At 43.2% G+C, this 19145-nt stretch overlaps 1 protein-coding gene across 1 annotated transcript in view; it reads left to right on the plus strand.

Annotated features, from left to right (window-relative positions):
• The window catches only part of LOC146821053 (E3 ubiquitin-protein ligase PHF7-like), a 1746711-nt gene that overhangs the window by 968555 nt on the left and 759011 nt on the right, over positions 1 to 19145 (plus strand). Inside the window, exon 7 of the mRNA XM_085611988.1 lies at positions 5423 to 5547. Within this exon, the coding sequence (XP_085468114.1) occupies positions 5423 to 5547 (125 nt within the window). The remainder of the gene's footprint in view (positions 1 to 5422; positions 5548 to 19145) is intronic.

Genomic DNA, 19145 nt, shown 5'->3' on the forward strand with positions numbered 1-19145 from the left:
CAATTCCAGCCAAGTAGTCAAATCATGTTAATCCCCAAATAGCCAATCACATATAGGAATTCATTGGGTTGCATGGTAGTATGATCAAAGGTCCAGGGCCCTCAGTCCACCCTGCTACATGTGTTGAGTACACTTTTGTAAGAAAGGCAGGGGGACTTCTTGGCCCATAAGTATCTTCTAAGTATGGCCTGCACTTGAGTACAGAAGGTAGGTGGAAGGACAAGAGAAAAGTGTTTAGGGCATACAAGAATCTGCGAAGTACGATCATCTTGTGAAGTACTGCTCCGGCCAAGTGTCCAGACTTTTCTGCATACATTGCATCAAAGAGGTAATATTTAAACCCCAGGACTCACCTTGGTCATGGGTTACATGAATCCCCAGATACTGAAAATGTGTCATGGCCACATATAAACAGGAGCTGGAGACACGTAGATTTGGGTCAATTAACCTCTAGCTCCGAGGCATCTCCACAAACCTGGAACATCTCCATCAATCTTGAGAAGGAGATCTGCAGATACTGAAGAAAGATAAGCAAATCATCCCCGTATAATGCTATTCTATCTTCCTATCAATTAGATATGCAAAACAATGCCAGTTGTTCATCTCGTTGGATCCATTCTGTTAAGACTTCTATAGTTAATGCAAAAAGGAGCGGAGACAATGGACACCCTTCCTGGGTACTGCGTTCTGTGGAGAATTGGGGGGATAGTATACTGTTCACTCTGACTTGTGCCTCTGGAGCATTGTATAAAGCCTTTACTAAGGTGATAAAGTGTGGAACTATGTTCATTTTCTCTAGAGTCTGGAAAAGAAAGAGCTAATGCTAAATGCTTTCTCTTAATTGATTGACACCAAGGCTGCCGACCCCCTAAATTAGAAGCCCTAGCAAGGGCGACATAGACACATCTCAGAGAGTGTGTGATGCTCCCTCTGGGCATAAAACTGTTTAGGTCTTTGTGTATAAGAGACTATATTTCCGTATTCAGTCGAGGGACGCATATTTGGCAAGGAACCTTCACCTTTATATTGAATAACGAAATGGGTCTTGCGGTTTACTCAGTTTAAGGATAGTGGTTATTGTAGCCTTCCTGAAGTCCAGTGGGAGAGGGACCGTCAACTCTATCTCACTGAGTACACTTAGAAAATGTGGTGATAAGAGGAAAGAGACCTTCTGATAGAGTTCCACAGGAAGGCCGTTGGGGCTGAGCACTTTGCTGGACAGTATCTCAGCTATAGCCACCTGTACCTCCTCCAGTGTAAGTTGGTTGGTCAAGCTCTGTTCAGTCATAGTCTGAGAGAGTCTTTATGATAAGTTCTTTCACTATGGGCATGTAAGTTCCATTTCCGAAGGAGATCTCACCTGATACAATGCCCCATAGTAGCCAGAAAACACCTCTTTTATCCCAATCTAATCCGTGATCATCGGACCTGTATTAAAATTGATTTCTGGGACAATTCTAGTCTCCTCTCCTCTTCCTTCTGGGAAATCAATGGAGTAACTTGCTCATTTTGTTACAAACTTTTTACACCTTATATTGATACATCATCCCGGCTAATTTTGCTGCATCTAATAATTTGTTTTTAATGTTCTAATATAACTGCTTCGAGGCGCCTATCTTCACTGTCGGATCAGTTTGTCTAGGGTCCTTGCTCATTAGACAATATTTCTCTTTGTAGGTCTACAGTCTTCAACTCAATGACTCTTTCCCTAGCTCGATATATGGGAAGGCCTGCCCCAGAGCACGTTGTTATAAACAACAAGAGAGGGAGGGAAATAGAACAGGAAACACTCTTAGTCCCCCAAGGTAAATCTAATCATAACAACAAAAGAGTGTGCCTTGAAACAAAATATGTAGAGCACGACAGGAAAAAACCACATTTGGTTCTTAGTAAAGCCCTCACTCACCAACCTGGTTGGTGACATGCTTTATCATTGGGCCCCACCAGGAGAGGCCGAATGCCACCCTGGTGTGCTGCGACGCCAGAATTACTGCGGAGCTGGTTATTCTTGTGTTGTGAATAGTGAAAAAGTGAGAATTAAAAGTATCACGATTGTGTCCAGTAAAGAGTTTTATTAAAGGTCAATCGGACACAATAAAAACAAAGTGTGAGACATCAGGCTGAATAAATTGTTCAGCAGAGTCCACTTAGGAGGTGGTCAACATGTTTCTGCCTAATTTTAACGGGCATTCTTCAGGACCATAAGGTGATAACCCCGGCGGTATGGGGGTGCTAAGGCCCACCCTAACCTGAGGTCGTAAATGTGAAAAAAGAGGATAAAAAGTGTCAAAAAGATTTCTTTAAAACACGAGTCATCTGGTGTCCCTCGTGCGTGGGAGGAACAGAGTTTATTTTAAGACGCAGCCATTAACTACATCATGGGTCTCGGGAGGGGGGTGATAGCAACAATGGCACACCGCCTGCAGTTCATAACACCCGCTTGGTGCCTGCAAATATCCTCGTGTACCGGACCCCGATGACCAGAGCACACCATTAAAGGCTTCACACAGTATACCCAAGGAGCTAACTAAGGGGGCATTTGAGTCAAAGTAATCAGTTATTACGTTCCTACGGGAACGTGCAGACACTTCAACCAACATGCATTAAGTCACCATATCCCTCTAGCAGCTCACTGAGGATGGGACAGTCACACTTCCACTGTTGTGTAGTCTGATAGGCCCCTTGTCAGGTTTGCCACCTCTCTCGTTACACCTAGGTGTGTTGCTGGCATAAAAATGCAGTCCAACCATAAGTGGCACCTGTGTGGTGCTAACTAGTATGTATATTGCCTTTCATTTTGATGACATGCATGCCAGGCATCCTCCGACCTAAGGAAGTGACCCATTTCATGAGGAACTGTGGCCTGATGGTTTGAGCGGTAATAACTGCTTTGTGATCTCTGTCATAAATTGCATTAAAATGCCCTGTATGACCAGCATGTCAACTAGGGTACTCAATAGTAGTGGTGTAAGTGCTTCTAGGGTGCTGTAAACGCTATTCGAGGGAGCATATGCACGGAATTATATCATCAGAGCCATAGCATCTAAATTAGGACATTACCCCCTTTTGATTTTAATTAGTAGCCCACTGATGTTCCACGTCCTAACTTTATAATTAGCGCTGCATGGTGCTCACCGTTCAAGTGTCCTGTATCAAGTTCCAGATAAAGTATAATAACTGTTTCCCTCTGCACTGCTTTTAAACATAAACAATCCCAACAGACTAAGCCCCCTCAATTCCCTCCATGCTTCCTAACTAGCAGCATCTGTCACTTTAAACCTTAAAGAATGTTACACTTCTCTAGTAGCCTTCAACCTATCCTACTGTCACTGTAGGTGAATCTATGCAGGGTTCATCCCCTTCTGTAGGATACCATCCATGTAACATCAGGTAGAGTCGGCCGACACTTCGTCCTTATCATCTTGCTTGGAGGGATCTGCAGTCACCCTCCTCCCATCTGTGTCGGTGGAGACCTGCCCTAAGACCTCGGCCAGCCACAGGGACAGGATGGCCTTCATGTTCCCTGCCTATGGAAGTGGCGCCTCAGTTCAGTCCACCTAGACACGTTCTTGCCCCCTCTTTTCTCCACTCTGGGCTGGCCACTTCCCACCTGCGCGGCATTGGCAACCTTTCAACCCATTCCAAAACTCTTGTGAGTGGTCAAAAACCAAAACCTTCCTCTGAAACATAACCTTTAGTTTTGCCAGAGACAACAGCATATATTGCACTTCCATTGCTTGGAGTTTCGGTTTAACTTGATCAGTAGTTCTCCTCTGCTGCTTCATCATTTTTGTGTAGTCTCAGAAAACCAGGTTCTTATGGGATTCCAGATGGATTACTCCAAGGACTCTTACCATTGTAAGGATCAATTCATGGTCCCTATAATTCACCATACAGGTAATCAAAGGTTTCTGAAGGAATGATCGGTGCGCCCTTGCTATCAGGGAACAGTAGGATAACTGGTCTACTTATAAGACAGTCCACAGCTGGTTCTCCAAAAATGTTTTGGGTTGTGAGCCTTTCACCCCTTCAGGGACCCCCACAAACCAAAAATTACTTCTCCAAGAGCAACCATCAACATCCTCCTCCCTAGACACCATTTCTCACTTGGAGCTCTGCAGTCTACGCACTGTCTGCGGCAGATCCTTCACTGTGTCTTCAGGGTCACGAGATGCAAGTTTCAGTTTCTGTCACTTGTCCAGTGGTTTTACGGAGATCCTGGCGAAAGAGTCCAACATCTTCACCAACAGTGTCAATCTTGAGTTCAAGGGCCTATTGAGAAGACTGCATTGCTTCCTTGAACACATCAGTGTGTGAGGAGACCCCAAGCCCCATATCAGTCTCTTCGGCCTCCACCTCAGCTGTGGGTGCCAGGGGTTTTGAAAATGTGCCCATTTTCCCCTGTTTGGGGAGCTCCTTTTCCGTTACCATTGTAATACAGAAATAAACAGTGGGTCAACCTGCCCGCTCCAGCTATGGGTGGTACGAGCAATAGTTTGTGGAAATCATTCTAGTTGCTAGCAGTGCTGTACTTCGGTGGGTAGCATCATGTAGTCATCTACTGTATAAAAGCCTCCAATTGTCTTCCCTAAGTAGAGGCCCCGGAGGACCATGGCACCAGTGCAGCAGCCTGCCCTCTGTTCCAGACCTTGTCCACTTTTAAACCTTATCAGTGGATCTTTTGCTGGGTAATAGCAAGGGGTATGTCTCTATTATCGGACACATAGATGTGGTTGCCTTGCAAGCTGCATTCACCTCCAATCCTTGAGCCTCAAGACCAGTATTATCCAGCGTGGAAGGAGGACCGAGGCCTTCCAAATCGAGTCCTGCATTGTCCCTTAACTGGAGGGATCGTCTAGTATGTCACTTTTTCCCCATTACATGCAGCCTCCTTGGAGGTTCTAGGCAAAGGCAGACAGTACAGGGAAGAGTCGCCACTCAGGTCGCCCCCCAAATCCTCGTGTTGGGCCTTAGTAGGCATGAGTTACAACTCACCTCTCTCGCCCCCACCACAAGGCCAAACAGTCTACCACCTTCAGGAATAAGAAAGAAAAAAATGAGGGGTACTGAACTAGAATATGCACAAACGAGTGTAACTTAGCATGAACAGAAAGGACCTGCTTGTCTGGATGTCAGAAGTGATTACTTAGGGATTCAATTAGCTCTTACGATTAAAGTAATGCTGCTTTCTTTTTAGGATGAAGAATTGTTTTATTTGGAATGAAATAAGCGACGCCATTTATTTGTATATTATTTCCTATGAAATGTTTTCTAAATATTAAGACATTAAAAGCAACCACTGCGAGTTTGAATATGTTTATTAATTTGATTTTTTTCATTGTTTTTGTGAATCAATTAAGTGGCAGAAACAGTGTGTCTCTCAAAATGTTTAAGTCATGTTATTTTATATTCTTTTCAACAGAAATGCTGTATTTGTAAGAAATTGGGAGCTTCCATCAACTGTGACGTAAAGAAATGCAATAAATCATTCCACTATCCCTGTGGGGAAGAAAAGCAGTGCCTTTCCCAGTTTTTTGAGCGCTTTAGGTAACAAAAGCTATTTTGCTTGGAGACTTTATTATCTTGCATAGATAAATCATGATGAAGGTTCTCTATCCAAGAAATTAGATTTTGCAACTCAGGAATTATGATTCAGACATATTTCGTGCTGTTCCTGATCATTGTTTTGCACAAGTCTATGATAAATAATGTTTATTTCAGTGACACCTGAATTTCTTTCAGATTTCTGGTCTCAATTTATGTGCCAATGTTTTATGTTGCTACAAAGTCACTGCTTGATGAGGTTGTGAAAGCCACTCCTTTCATTCGCTTATTACTAGGGGACCTCAAGCTTCACTTCTAGGAAAAAGGGCTGTAAAAGGTGAAAGGAACACCAGTCCCCCACCCTTCATTTTCTATCTCAGGGCTATTGGCTAATACTAAGGACCTGATTTGGGGACTGGTTTAGAGTTGAATTGTAATGGAAAAAACTCAAATTCATGGAGGAAGTGTGAAGGCTGGAGGTGAATCCGTTGTTGCAATTTGTCATATAGAGGAGTAGAAAAATCTATATTTAATACTTCCTCCACAAATTGGATGATTCTTGCCTTACCACTAACATCTAAATTATTAACTACACAAAACTGGTGATAAAATTGATTAGCAAGAGTGTAAGTGTTTCACCAATATTATACCTTTATACCTGCAGACCATTTTAGACAGTGCATGCAGATGGAAACATCTTCTATTCTTCTAGCTGAGTGATACACCTCTAGCCAGGAAAGAATTGAAGAGAAGGAGTCAAAGAAAGGTGAGGGGAAGCAGGAACATTAAATGAGAATCATCATAGAACTCTTGTCCTCATCCATCCATCATCCCTTTTCCTCTGTTGCTGACCATTCACTACTGTAATATTTACCTCCCCATCTCAGCATAGTTCTCTTGTTTCCCCCCTCTCTTCTTCTTCCATGCAGATCTTCCAAAATTCTCTATTGTAAATCCTCATCTTGTGTAGTGGTCTGTTGCTTTATGGTTAGGTTTACACTTTATACATTTACATCCCACATATATACATACCTCCTTTAAACAGGGTTTTTGTGACCACAATGTCTCCTCAATGGTAAACGAGCTTCTATCCCTGCCTCTAGTACCCTTAGTGTGTGCGAGACTGACTTTTGTTCAATCCTGGCACAATACTACTCTAGTGGGTGCACAGAGGCCTAGGCCTATCTCTGGTAACAAGAGATTCATAACCTCAAAGCACGCAGTCATAGTGGCTGTTGGACAACTCTAGATTCCCTGGGTAAGTCATATAAGGCGGTAGTACTACTTACCAGTTTTTATGAATGTGTGACCAGACCTTATTCTTTCTCTCAAGATAGTGCAGTCTACAGACCTTTTTTCTGGTAAAGTTGAGCTGTTATGTGAGCCACAGATAATTGATCTGTCATTCCATGTGTGTGTTGAGTATGTGTGTGTGCAGTGGATTTGTGGCACTTGTATGGCAGTAGGTTCTGTTGGTAGTGAGTGTCTGAGCACTGGGACTATTAGGATACATTTCAGATAGCTTCTGGTCTAGCATGGCCCAAGACGAAGAACCGAGGCTGGTTCCCCAGATGGTGTGATTGTACTGACTATATTCTAGTGTCTGGAGTTTGGAGACTCAACCCCTGTAGTGAGGGCAGCATGGGACAGCACTACTCTTAGAAAGTCAATGAGAGTCTTGTCAGCAAAGGGCCTCAGGTGAGTTCTCCCTGAGCACTGCAATGTGTTAGTTGGTAGAGATAAGGATTGGGACTGCAGTATCAGTTTTCAAGGTGAGGAGAGATCTAGACAGGGCCTGCCTTTCTGACTGTGCCTAATTACTGCTTCAGGAAGGCTGATCACAGCCTGGTGTTGAGATCTCACACTTCTTGCTTCCTTGTTTTGGATTCTCCTGCTTGCTACTTGCTGTAAGAGCCACCCTGTGCACAAAGGCTCTGTCTAAAGAACAACCAGAACATTACATTGAAAGAGATCCACATACTCTATCTGGAAATGCATTTAAAAGTGGGATTTCCCCACTTTGTTCCAGTCCTAATTGCTTATAACAAGAAGGGAGTGCTCTTCAGAGTAATCAAAGGATTGCTGTGTGACCAAAGCGGGTTTTTGCTAGACAGCTGGTCTCCTAGAGGTGAAGGAACATCACCTGAAGTCTGCACTTTCTGCTGGAGGAGCTGAGGGACTCCCTAGAGCTTAGAGGCCTACCTGCCTGCTTAGAGAGCGGAAAAGTATAACTGGCCCTGCAGAAAGTCCAGAAGGAGAAGCCTGTTCTGAAGACCAACAATAGGAAGGGAGGGACTACAGGGGAGTAACCGTTGTGTGAAGGGGTAATCCGGTTTCTCTGAGCAGCTCTTGCTGTTTGATCCTGAAACAGACTCCTGTGATGTGTAATTTCGTACCTTGCCTATGAGCACTTTTATTTGGCTCTGTGTGATTACTGTAGCTGGGCTGCCAGAGCAAATTCTATTTTATTCAGGGGGGGGGGGGCGTGTCCTTGTTCCAAACCACGCTGGTGGTGCCGATCATAGACAGGTCATCCAGTTGCACCCCCAATATCTGAGCTGCTTCTGCCAATTTCACTGTCTGATTTGAATTGTTTTTTAATTCAAAACCAATGCTAAACTAGAGCAGCCAGTGGTATTGTGTGCTTTCTTGCTGAAATCTATCAGTGATATACCTAAATTCTTGTCAGCAGGGTGACATTCTGGTAAAGGGAGCACTTGTCATCTTTGTAGCTGATGTGGTATCTGCTGTGTGCTGCCTTCAGTACATTCATATTGGTTTGGAAATCATAAAACCTTGTCAAAATGTCTCTTAATCTCCAGACCTCACCAGGATGCTATCCTATGTTATATGTTCTTGATCATTCTGCAGTAGGGTAATAAATAAGAGCTTCACAAAAGTCTCCACAGCCCATTCGTCCGCATCTTCCATGACGTCTTGTATCCAAATATTTTCCCATTGGGTGCATTTCTCCAAATTTTCAAACGTCAGGGTTGCTTGTGATTGCAGTGTGTTTAACCGCTCTGTGAAATTTTGGTTACTCTTTCCCACTTGTTGAATTTTACTTTCAGCCTTAACAACTCTAAATTCTACGACATCTACATCACATCGTAGCATGGCAATTCTTTCACTCAAATCTAAATGTAAATCTGCCAGGTTTATTTCCAAGTCTGATTGAATTTCTTCTTATAGTTCAGGTTTAAAGGTTTGCAAGTTGCTATTAGATCCGATTTTGGTAATGCCATGTCGCCTGTTGTAGTCTTTTTCTTTGCGTGCAGTGTTTGGTACGGTGAAGGAAGTGATTTGTCCCTCTATCTAAAGGCCTCAAAAATAATACCATATTGTGCGTACGTTGTTTTGCGGTGTTAGTTAGTACTCACCCTGTAGGCTGTTAGGTTGATATCACATTGAATTTGCCAGCATTATTTTGGTATATGAGAGGGGAGCTGTTCTTAGCTGCCCCTAAGGCCAAAGTCAATTAGAGGCAAGGAGGGGGGGGCATGATTTGACAGGTTGAAACTATGGCAGCAACAGCATTTCGAGATAGTTACCAGGTAGGTAGTTATCAAACCTTCCTTCTTTTCCACGTTACCATCTTGGGCTTAGCAGCATAACTAGATATTGGTGCTTTGGTGTCTAGTTCATAATGTCCATTTATTCCATTGTCCCAGTGTTCACACTTAATTAGACTGCTACTACTTCAGTGGTGTTATTGCTCAAATTTCAGTGTAGGAAAGGAGCACCTCTAATTCTCTTAAAATTAGGTTACACCTCCCTTCTGCTGCGCCACACCAACTTTGGATCAGCCAGCTGTATTGCCTGACATAATCGCTCTCCCTATCCTGGCTCCTATCTTCATGGTTGAGTCAGCTTGTTTCTGCTCCCCGGGCATTCTGACTCAAGCCCAACCTCTGCACTGACTCCACAGGTGCTGCAGCCCCGCCACCACTCAAAGGCAGGCTGCCCCTCCTCTAGCCTTCAGCACATTGTCTTGGGCCTCATCAGCCAGTCTCTCACTTAGAGGATGGAAGAGTCGTCTTGTGTGAAACAGTGGTGGGTCTCAGCAATGCCAGGACTGCGCCAACCCTGCTCTTCTCACAGAGGAGGAGCATCTGCTCTCTGCCAGTGGACCTTAACAACAGGGGTTCTTGCGAGGGTCATTCTTTTAGGGCCACTTCTCTACTAATCAGCTATTTGGGTAGACCCCGCCAGAGGTTAAGCCACACATGGCCATATTAATATATTTTAAAAGCATAATGTTACCAGGTTATCCAATCTTCAATAACTTAATAAGCACAAAACCTGGTGGGGCACTGTACCAGACTCAAGATTCAGGAGCCACAGACAGTGCTACAAAACAACTCATTTTGAGCAGTCCATAATTAGAGATTAACCATAACACAGTGCTAGCTCCTTGCAGAGCTGATGCCAGACCTAATGCATCTAAAGGTGCAGGTTTTACGAAAGCGACAAATGAAAAATATCTTCACTTGTGGCTGTGCATTCTACCATCATTGCTTCATTTGCCTCGATGGAAACGACCACAGATAACAACCAACTGCCGATTATGCGGAGAATCAAAAGAGGATGTGCTACATTTACTGTTCATATGCGGGAGACTAAACAAGGAACACAGACTTATATTAAAACCTGCCCTAAAGATCAAGGGGATAAGAACATGTAGGCAGGAAGTGAAAGCATGCTTTGAAGGCGGGGATGTCCAGCTAGCCTGCCATCTAGTTCAATTTATGGGCATAGCGGAAAAAATATTAAACATCAGTACTTAGCTGTTCAATTGGGCTCTCACAATAGGCACCTAAGTGCCAGCCATTACTGTTCCAGTACCCAAGAGAGTCACCTCATCCACTGCTAATTTTGCACTTTGCCTGCTTTGGCTATTGGGCGCCCCACGCAACACCCTGCGATCCCCGAACGTGCTGCTTAGGAGGAAAAACTTGTAGATTGCAGGCTTCACACATTGCCAACCATCTTGTTTTTCTGTAGTACTGTAGTCCTTGACCCTATAATCTCAACGAACCCTTTTAACAATGTCACAACGTCGTTTCAGAAAAAATAAACTACAAACCACGACACAAAATGACATTTTAACTCGGAAAATGTGGCTATTACTGTTTTACTGATGTAAAGGTTTTAACTCTAATCATGGTCTTTCAACGTGGAGAAATCTGATGGTTGTTTTTACTGTAGCAATGGTTTTAAGTAATCACACAAATAAAGATATTATTATTATTATTGCATCTAAAGCATAAAAGTAGGAACAAGTTTGAGCCGGGCAGCAGGAGTCTAGGTGTCACATTGGCGACCACCAAGTTGGTTAGAAGGGTGGGTCCAGCTTTGTAGTATATCATATACACCAGGAAGACAGTCTTAAAACTAATCCTGCTTGACTAGAAGCCAATTCTGACTTTGGCGTAGTTGCGCCGGCTCTCCACCGACACAGCTGCGCCAAAGCCGCACAAGGACTGCCCACCTTATTACGAGTTGATTGGACGGTCCTTTGCTTTTCCCATGGCGGTCCCTGAAAAACAGGCACTGCAATGGGAACGGCAAAAAAGTTCCAGCACAGCATAGACTGTTTCATGCAAGCCGTGCTGGAACTTTGGGGAAATACAGACAGGGGGCACATGTTGTGCCTCCCTGAATGTACCCCCATGGTGGGGGCATGGGAGCCTTTTAGAGCCCCCTTTGTTCCTGCACCACCAGCCTTTCTATGGTGGGGCTCCCACCATTAAAGGGCTAGCGGTGGCAGAACTCGTATTATTCTAAGCAGGACAGCGCCAGTTCCGTTCAGCATGTTACATTGTGACACAGCTTCATGAACGCCAGGGAATGGCTGTTCAGTGGTACAGCTGGTGGACTTCCGATCTTTGAAGTGGTAATGCAGCGGACGGACCACCGCCAGCACGTGGGCGCTCGTTATCAGGCCCCAAGTTTTAAGCAACTTTCTAAAATGACCAAGGTTGTCTGTCTTACTCAGAGTGACAGGTAGACTATTTCACAAACCCAAAGCTTGGATTGAAAAGACTTTAACCCCCCCATTCACGAGAGTCTGACTTTTTGTTGTATTATTACACTGTCTTCTGCCGAACTTAACAGTCAACCAAGTTGATACTTCTGAGCTTGTTTCGAAGATAGACATGTCCCGTTTCGTGAAAGGCCGTGTGGACAATACATAGAAGTTTAAAAAGAATCCCCTTAGCTACCGGTAACCAGTTCAATATTTTTAGTGCAGAAGAGGCCGATGAATTTTGTGGAAGTGACAAAGCCAAATGGACTGCTGCATTCTGTATACACGAAAACCATTTTATCAGTGAATCCGATGCTTCCAACAACAAAGAGTTACTAAGTATGGTAGCTTGAACAGTCAGCGGTCTATATTTTCCACCAGGAGTAGGGGTAATATCTTCCGGTTTACTTTAAGTAATGAGAAATGTTGGATGCCAGCTTGTTCACATGTGCTGTCAAGGACAGAGCACTATTTTTTTTAAAAAGAGACCAAGGTTCCTGACTGCCCTTGTGTGTGGAAAATTGGCATGCGGCAGCCAGAAATCTAGCGGCAGTGTGCGAGTGGTCTTATTTGTAGCACAGCACTTCCGTTTTATCCTTAGGAGAATTCAAGGTCAGCCAGTATTCATTTTACACATGCATTGATGGACATCTCCCAAGTACGTTATTTTTCGGAGCGGACATCCCCATGCCACCATCAGCATAGATTAATAACATTGAAGACAAGCATTGGCATAGCCAATAGGTCTCGCCTTTGGGACTTTTATAAGTGTTTAGCCAGAGCATGCCTTTCCCACGTAAAGTCGTCACTGTAGAAACACCTCAGCCCAAAACGCCCGGTCAAAAACAAACGGGCCTCAGAGAAGATATTTTTGCAGCCTGTTTATGATGGGGGCAGCTACCATACTTAAAGTGAAAGTGCGCCGCAAGATCCTTAACAGGAAGCCTCATAGCAGCTGAACTCTTCAATAGAGAGTTTCCCCAGAACTGCTCTGTTGAGCAGCTTGTGCTTGCGTGTGGAGAGGCGTCTCTGTAGGTGGCCGTCACAGGGTAATTTTGTGTAACATGAAAAATTTACTTTTATATTGCTTCTTTGACTTTGATTAGAGACTCTGGTCTCCAGGAAGTTCGTAGAAACAAACTCTTGCAGTGTAAGGGAGGAAAGCTGGAGAGACGGTAGGATGGAGAAAAGGATGGTTTTGAAGGAGGATGGCTGATGGTTTATGGCGATGAGGGTGAATGGAGAGAAGGATAAATGGGTGAATGCAGAGATGTGTGGATAGAAAGAATGATGGCTGGGTGGATGAAAGAGGGATGAAAAGGGAAGGAAGGGAGGAGAAGGATGCACCGGAAGGAAGGATGGAAAGAAAGACTGAAAGAAAGCAGTAGAGATGAAAGGAAATTAAAGAACTTCAGAAATCCCTAACATGGGCTATCTCCCTAACGACTGCCTGATTCGCTTGCTCCATCCAGTCGCTCAGAGCTGGCTGGGACATGGCTCAAGGTGGGGTGTGTTGTATTTTTCTGCCTACTCCCTTGCAGGGGATTCTATGTTCCTTTGATGGCTGTTTTTCGCCCTGCGGTTTCCTCAATAAAGACTCCATTCTGAGAGTTACAGGTTTGGTTGAGTTAAATGTGACTGACACATAAAAGCAAAATTTTGGGAAAGGAAACTGGGCACTGCAAACATAGCATCCGGTAACACTGAGTCACCTGGTAACCCGAGATCCAATTGCTAACGTGGCTTCATGAAGAACTGAAAATAAGAGAAACAGGCCTTTTGTGCTAGGTATTTTGTCAGAGGTTCAGGGGAGACGTGGGCTCGGAAAAACACGGGTTAGTCCCGGAGAAGGTGCGATCACAGCTAAGGATCTGAAAATTGGATCTATTTTAGCACCCACTTGTCCCGCCCCCTTGCCCTCCTGGGACTCTGAGGGCAAACAAAGGCTTTGTGTGTTCTAAACAAACACCCAGGACAGCTCTTTAGATAGTGTGTGAGATACCTCAGAAACACATGGGGGGGATGGGGGAGGTGTGGGACTGAAGGGAGTGGGCCAGGGAACGGACAGCGCCCGGAAGAAAGGTAGAAATGCATCGACGACGACGTTCAGCACGCGGTTTAACGCGCACCACTCTATGTGTCATCTGCAGTTTAGGAGGTACAAAGAACAGGTAATTTTAACAACAATGTATATATCCCTGAACTGCGATTTTATTTTCAAAACTATTTTCTTCAGTATTTGCTTTGGGGATTTCTCCACCTGTGTCTTCCTGTGGTTTAATAAACCAAATAGTTTGTCTCAAAGCGGCATAGCACAGTCCGCCTGAATAGAAATCAACAAAGGCCCTGGCAAAGGTGCTCAAACCACCCCACCCTGCAGGAGGCCGTGACTTGAATGAAGTGATGAGGGCATGGATGGGTCAAGCATGGTCTATCCTGCTCTGAAAGCAGCCCCCTCACCACCAGCCCACCGAGAAAATGACCAATCCGGCCCTGCCCAAATTGTGAAAATAAAAACGGGTTACTTACAGCGCTTGCTGTGTGGCTGCAGTAACAAGACATTCTTAGAGAGTGAAGAGGGAAAACGAGAGTTGCCCACAGTCAAATGGCTATAGAAATTTGCGCACATCCTGTAAACCAGATATCCACGCAGTTTGCAAACAAGCTGTTCACGTGTTCTGCACACAATCACTTATGGAGGCACAGCAGCCCCCAGTCTAACTCTGCAGGTAATATGCACACAAGCTGTTCAGACAACCTGTACCCAAACTGAATACACCAAAATATGCACTGCATGCAGCCAGCGGACAGGTTCTGCGCATCACTTACATAACTGCACACACGTTTCACTAGAGGTGCGCGAGCCAATAGATTAGCAGGGGAAGCCGAGCCGGAAACGAGCAAAGGGTCTGGTCAGGCTCTAAAAGCCCGTGCACGAACCGAGTCATGAAAATAGTTGGAATGTAAATCGTGCAACAAACATCGTTGGAAAATATGATAGTCTCTTCAAAATTGAAAAAGATATTTAACATGCAGAAGCGTTTGACCTCAATACACCAGATTATTTCTGTACAGCGCACTCCCTGGCCACAACTAGTGTTTTGAACGTTGATCTCATACCTGACAACGAAGAACAAGTCCGGAAGTGGTGCGTGCGCGCTTGTGCCTGCCGCTGCAGGAGAAAAACAAATGGCAGGCTGCGCGTAACCGCAAGCCGTAGGCCGCGGGCGGCTACAATTCCAGGCAAAGGTGGGACATGCGCCCACCTTTGCCCAATCACGTGCTGTCTTTTTCAGAAAGATGCACGCAAAGACCAATAAGAAAAAGAGTTTTTTAAAAAACACGCACGAGCGTGCAAAAAGTCTGGATCGATTCCAAAAGGTCCTTTTTCCTAGAGCAGCGCAAGCGCGCTGCCTAGGCGAGACCTAAAAAAGAAAAAAACGTGGGCACATTGTGGGAGACAGACTATATCACGAAGCAGACATAGACCAGGAGGAACATGAACTGTATTCTGAAGATCTTCTGTGGCCGGGTCCATGCCCGGCTGCCCTTTTGTTAGAAGGCACAATTCTAGGATTGTACATTAGTGAAGGTACCATGTGACATGCCAGGTGAACCACCTGGTTTTAGTGACACAATATGAAAGCGCTCCTTGCATAGCAAAGCATAATTATAAGTAGCCCTGTAATCCCAAAGGGACTGATAATGGAGCTTACTAGCCCCCACCAATTATGAGATCGCAGTTTGCTTTGCGCATTTTAATGTCATTCACCCAGAAACTCCACCTGGATATAACACTGGTGATAAATGAAGAATAAACACAGGAATCTGGTGTGATATTACAGATTCCTTTACTAGTACTGTACAGACAAATTTGATAGCAATAATTTTTTTATAACAATAATTTTGTTGTTGTTGCAGTTTTTGTTGTTTTAGGACGTTTTCACACCATGTGTATGCTGATGTATCTCTGGTATCACAGAAAGAGGACATTTACGAAATAAAAGGCTCATATGGAAAAAAGAAAGAACATCACTATCCCATAGCTATGTTTGCCAAATTAGTAGCTTAACATAAACAAGAGAGGCTTACATCATTAATGTGGCAGAACGTCCATGCATATACAACTAAATATTATATCCCAATGCACAAAAATCACTTGAGGTGTCAACTGAGGCTAAGGCTCTGCCATATGACACACCTGCAGCAACAAATGACAGATTTCAACTTAGGGGTCTGACCAAGGGCACCTACAGAAATGACAGATTGGCAGGCCATATCAAAGGAGCTGTCAATCAGTAGGAAAGCAGAAGGTACCTAATTACCGGTATTCTTCAGAATATGCTTATGCCATGCAGAGTGGTTGAGACTCTACAAGCGGAGAAAGTACAACTGTCAAAAAGATTGTCAATCTCTCTTTCCAAAAAACCATATGAAGAAACCTGCATTTGCAGCTAAGCTGCAAATGTACCTTATATAACATTTAAATTAAGCTCTCAGGTATAGATAAAATGAAGATATTAACCAACGGGAAAACACTGAAGATGAAAAACCTAGATTGAAGGTTAAATCTAGGTTATGAGTTATATACAATAGAGCAATCTGATAGTTTGCGCTTGCAGAAAAAAGATGGGAACCTACTGCCTAAAAGCAGCGCCCTCCAACCGAGAGACATGGACTTAAATCGAGCTAGAAAAGATACACTACAGGCAACGCCACTCCTATGATATTAATATAGCGTTTATACATCAGACTTAACTAAAAGCCCAGATATAATTTCCTAATGTAGTAATACTCTGTTTATTGACCTCAGAAGAATGAAAGGCTGGTCATTCGAACTCACAACCGCCTGGTCAGAGTGTATAAAGGCAGCTAGGACTTGGCTCCCAGAGCCTTATTCGAGGCTCTAAGTACTTCAGAAATTAAAGCTTGGTTGTAATCGATATTCTTATATATAGTACCAAATGCTAGTGGGACTTCCCACACAACCCCTTGATTACAAAGCACCCAACTATTTTATTTTTTAAACATGGATTACAGATCCTAGGGCTACAAAATGGGTCTCACTGTTCCTCATGGAGCAGGACCTCAACTAGAAGTGCCTGAGAACAGCTTATTCAGAACCCTGCCATAGAGGACTGCGTGGAACCTGAGATATGGCCGGGTTCACACACTACGACATGTGGAATTTATACACCTAACAATATTATGTAAATAAGATAGAATGTGGCAAAATAAACGATATGGAAAAAGGCTATAGAAATGTAGAAGGCACATCAGTAACCATCATAGATATAAACTATCCTTTACAATGACTCTCTTTGCCGCTCAAGTTCATACTTTTTATTTTGAAGTTTTTTTTGCAGCTCGCTTCTTACACATACTGATTGGGTTTACATTTCAAACTAGCAACCAAAGGAAATTATTCGCGACAACTCTAATCAAATAAAATGCCCCCGGCTAGCTGCACTAATTGCATGATTTACTTATACACTTCCTGTGGTGGAGCTGCTGTCTGTGAGCAGAGAACCGTTCGTTCTTTCCATGTGGGCCAGTCTGCTTAGTGTGAATTCATCACTCACATACTGGACTTTGCATTTCGGAGATTTTAGTCACAAACTTCACTATGCAGACCTTCAATAAGTAAACATGTAGTAACTAATTTGGCAGCCTCTTGCATGATAAGAGAACTCAACTCAGCTGCCATGGACAGAAACCCCACATTAATAGCTTATAGATGCTTTCTGTCAATTATGTTTTAAATGTGCTTAACAATTTTAAGACAGGGCTGATAGTGCAGCCGTCTGCAATTTCTACTGTTACAAATTCTTTAAAAATACACAGAGTAGCCTCTGGATCTGCTCAAAGGAGTATTCTCTCTCATTTCATGCTCCTGACTGATTGGTTTATATTTTTGTCTTCGAGAAAATGTTTTCATGAGTGTGGGGCTATTTTAGATCTTAAAAAGTAATCTCAATCAGCACACCTGGTTACTTTTAATTCTTTATATCCCATATGCATTCTATGTAAAAAAAGTAAACATTTTCTGCTACTTTGGTCCCCTTCATTGGCAAAACCAAAGGTTATGCCTTTAATATACTAAAGCTTCTGTGCATGCAATCACCATTTGAGAATCCCTGTGTTTACACGGCTCTGCACATTAAAGCCATACCTATTAAATTTGACAATGCTAGTTAGGCAGTGATAGTGTATTGCTGTTTAACAATTTCAGGTTCAAGTATTGTTAGCAAAACGATTTACACATTTAGTCTCAGTTAAATTCTAAGAAGTGGAACAAAAACAATCTTTTAAATTCAATGAAATAAACATAAGATGAGAGGGAAAACAGAATTCAGGAGCCTACTGACCTACAGATCAATAGACGAGGGGGAGAGAGACACAAAGGAAGGACAAAATTACCATGGCGCAAAAAATATTTTCAACTTTCAATTAAAAGTTCAGTCTATGTAAGACTTCCATAGACATCAAGGCAACCAAATACAACAAACAGTAGCTAAACCTAATAGCTACAGAGTGTGGTGAATAGTTGTGTTTGTATAAATGCGTGGCTTGGTGTTGAATGAAGATTTCAGGTTACAAATCATTTTCACATACTGCAGTAAAAACAATTGTGAATTGATACAAAAAGTGCAATTGTCCCTTTTCAAAATAATTTAAATGTTAATACATTTTTTGCATGGCTTTCTGGAGAATGAGAGACGGACTTCAAAGACTTTCACCATTTACCTATATATCAGGGAGAAGCCATGTTGGAGCCTCAGCAAGCAAATAAGTATTACATTTAAGCCTCAATATAAATAATTGTCTTTATTCCTTATATTTAATTTTATAATGAAAAATACCCACAGATGCCCTGATGCACCGCAGGTTTCAGTGGACTGGGGCAAACAATAGTTGCAGGTGCAATAGCTTTGTAAACAAGATCTAGTTTTTTAAACGGCACTGTAAACACTACACTGGCTTCACTCTGGTGGTATTTCATGCAGGGAGTGATGAAGGAATGAATATCCTTCAGCAGAAATGGAGTACCCCTAAAATCATAAATTTCATTAGATATCAACACTTTTACTAAATGTTAGTTTTCCCCATTTTTCACTGCAGATTTATTATCACAGAAGAAACCTAATAGCCCTGTTCAGTTTGGATGACCACGTTTCTTACGATCCAGTATATTCCAGTCATTAAAAACACTTTATAGACAAAGGCTGTTTGAGTTGCATCAGTGTCTAGATATTGGAACATGACACATGAATGAAGAAAAGTCCACGCTCTGTCCTGACAGACTTCTTCCAGCACACCCTACAGCAGGGCCATGAGGGATGCGTGTGGCTTGCAGCCTGCACAAATCATCCCTTGGGCCTGGTTCTGAGGCTCCGCATACCGAAAAGTAATACCTGGAATAATCTATCAAGAAAGAGTCTGCCTTGGGAAAGGTTCCGCTTTGGAGGCACCATCCTTTTTCAGAAATGATCAGGCACCCAATCCTAAAATATTCTGTCTCTGTGATGGAATTACTAAGGGCTCTGATGTCAAAATAAAGTGATTATAAATA

This window comes from Triturus cristatus, chromosome 6 (assembly GCF_964204655.1).
Source record: "Triturus cristatus chromosome 6, aTriCri1.1, whole genome shotgun sequence".
Classification (NCBI taxonomy): domain Eukaryota; kingdom Metazoa; phylum Chordata; class Amphibia; order Caudata; family Salamandridae; genus Triturus; species Triturus cristatus.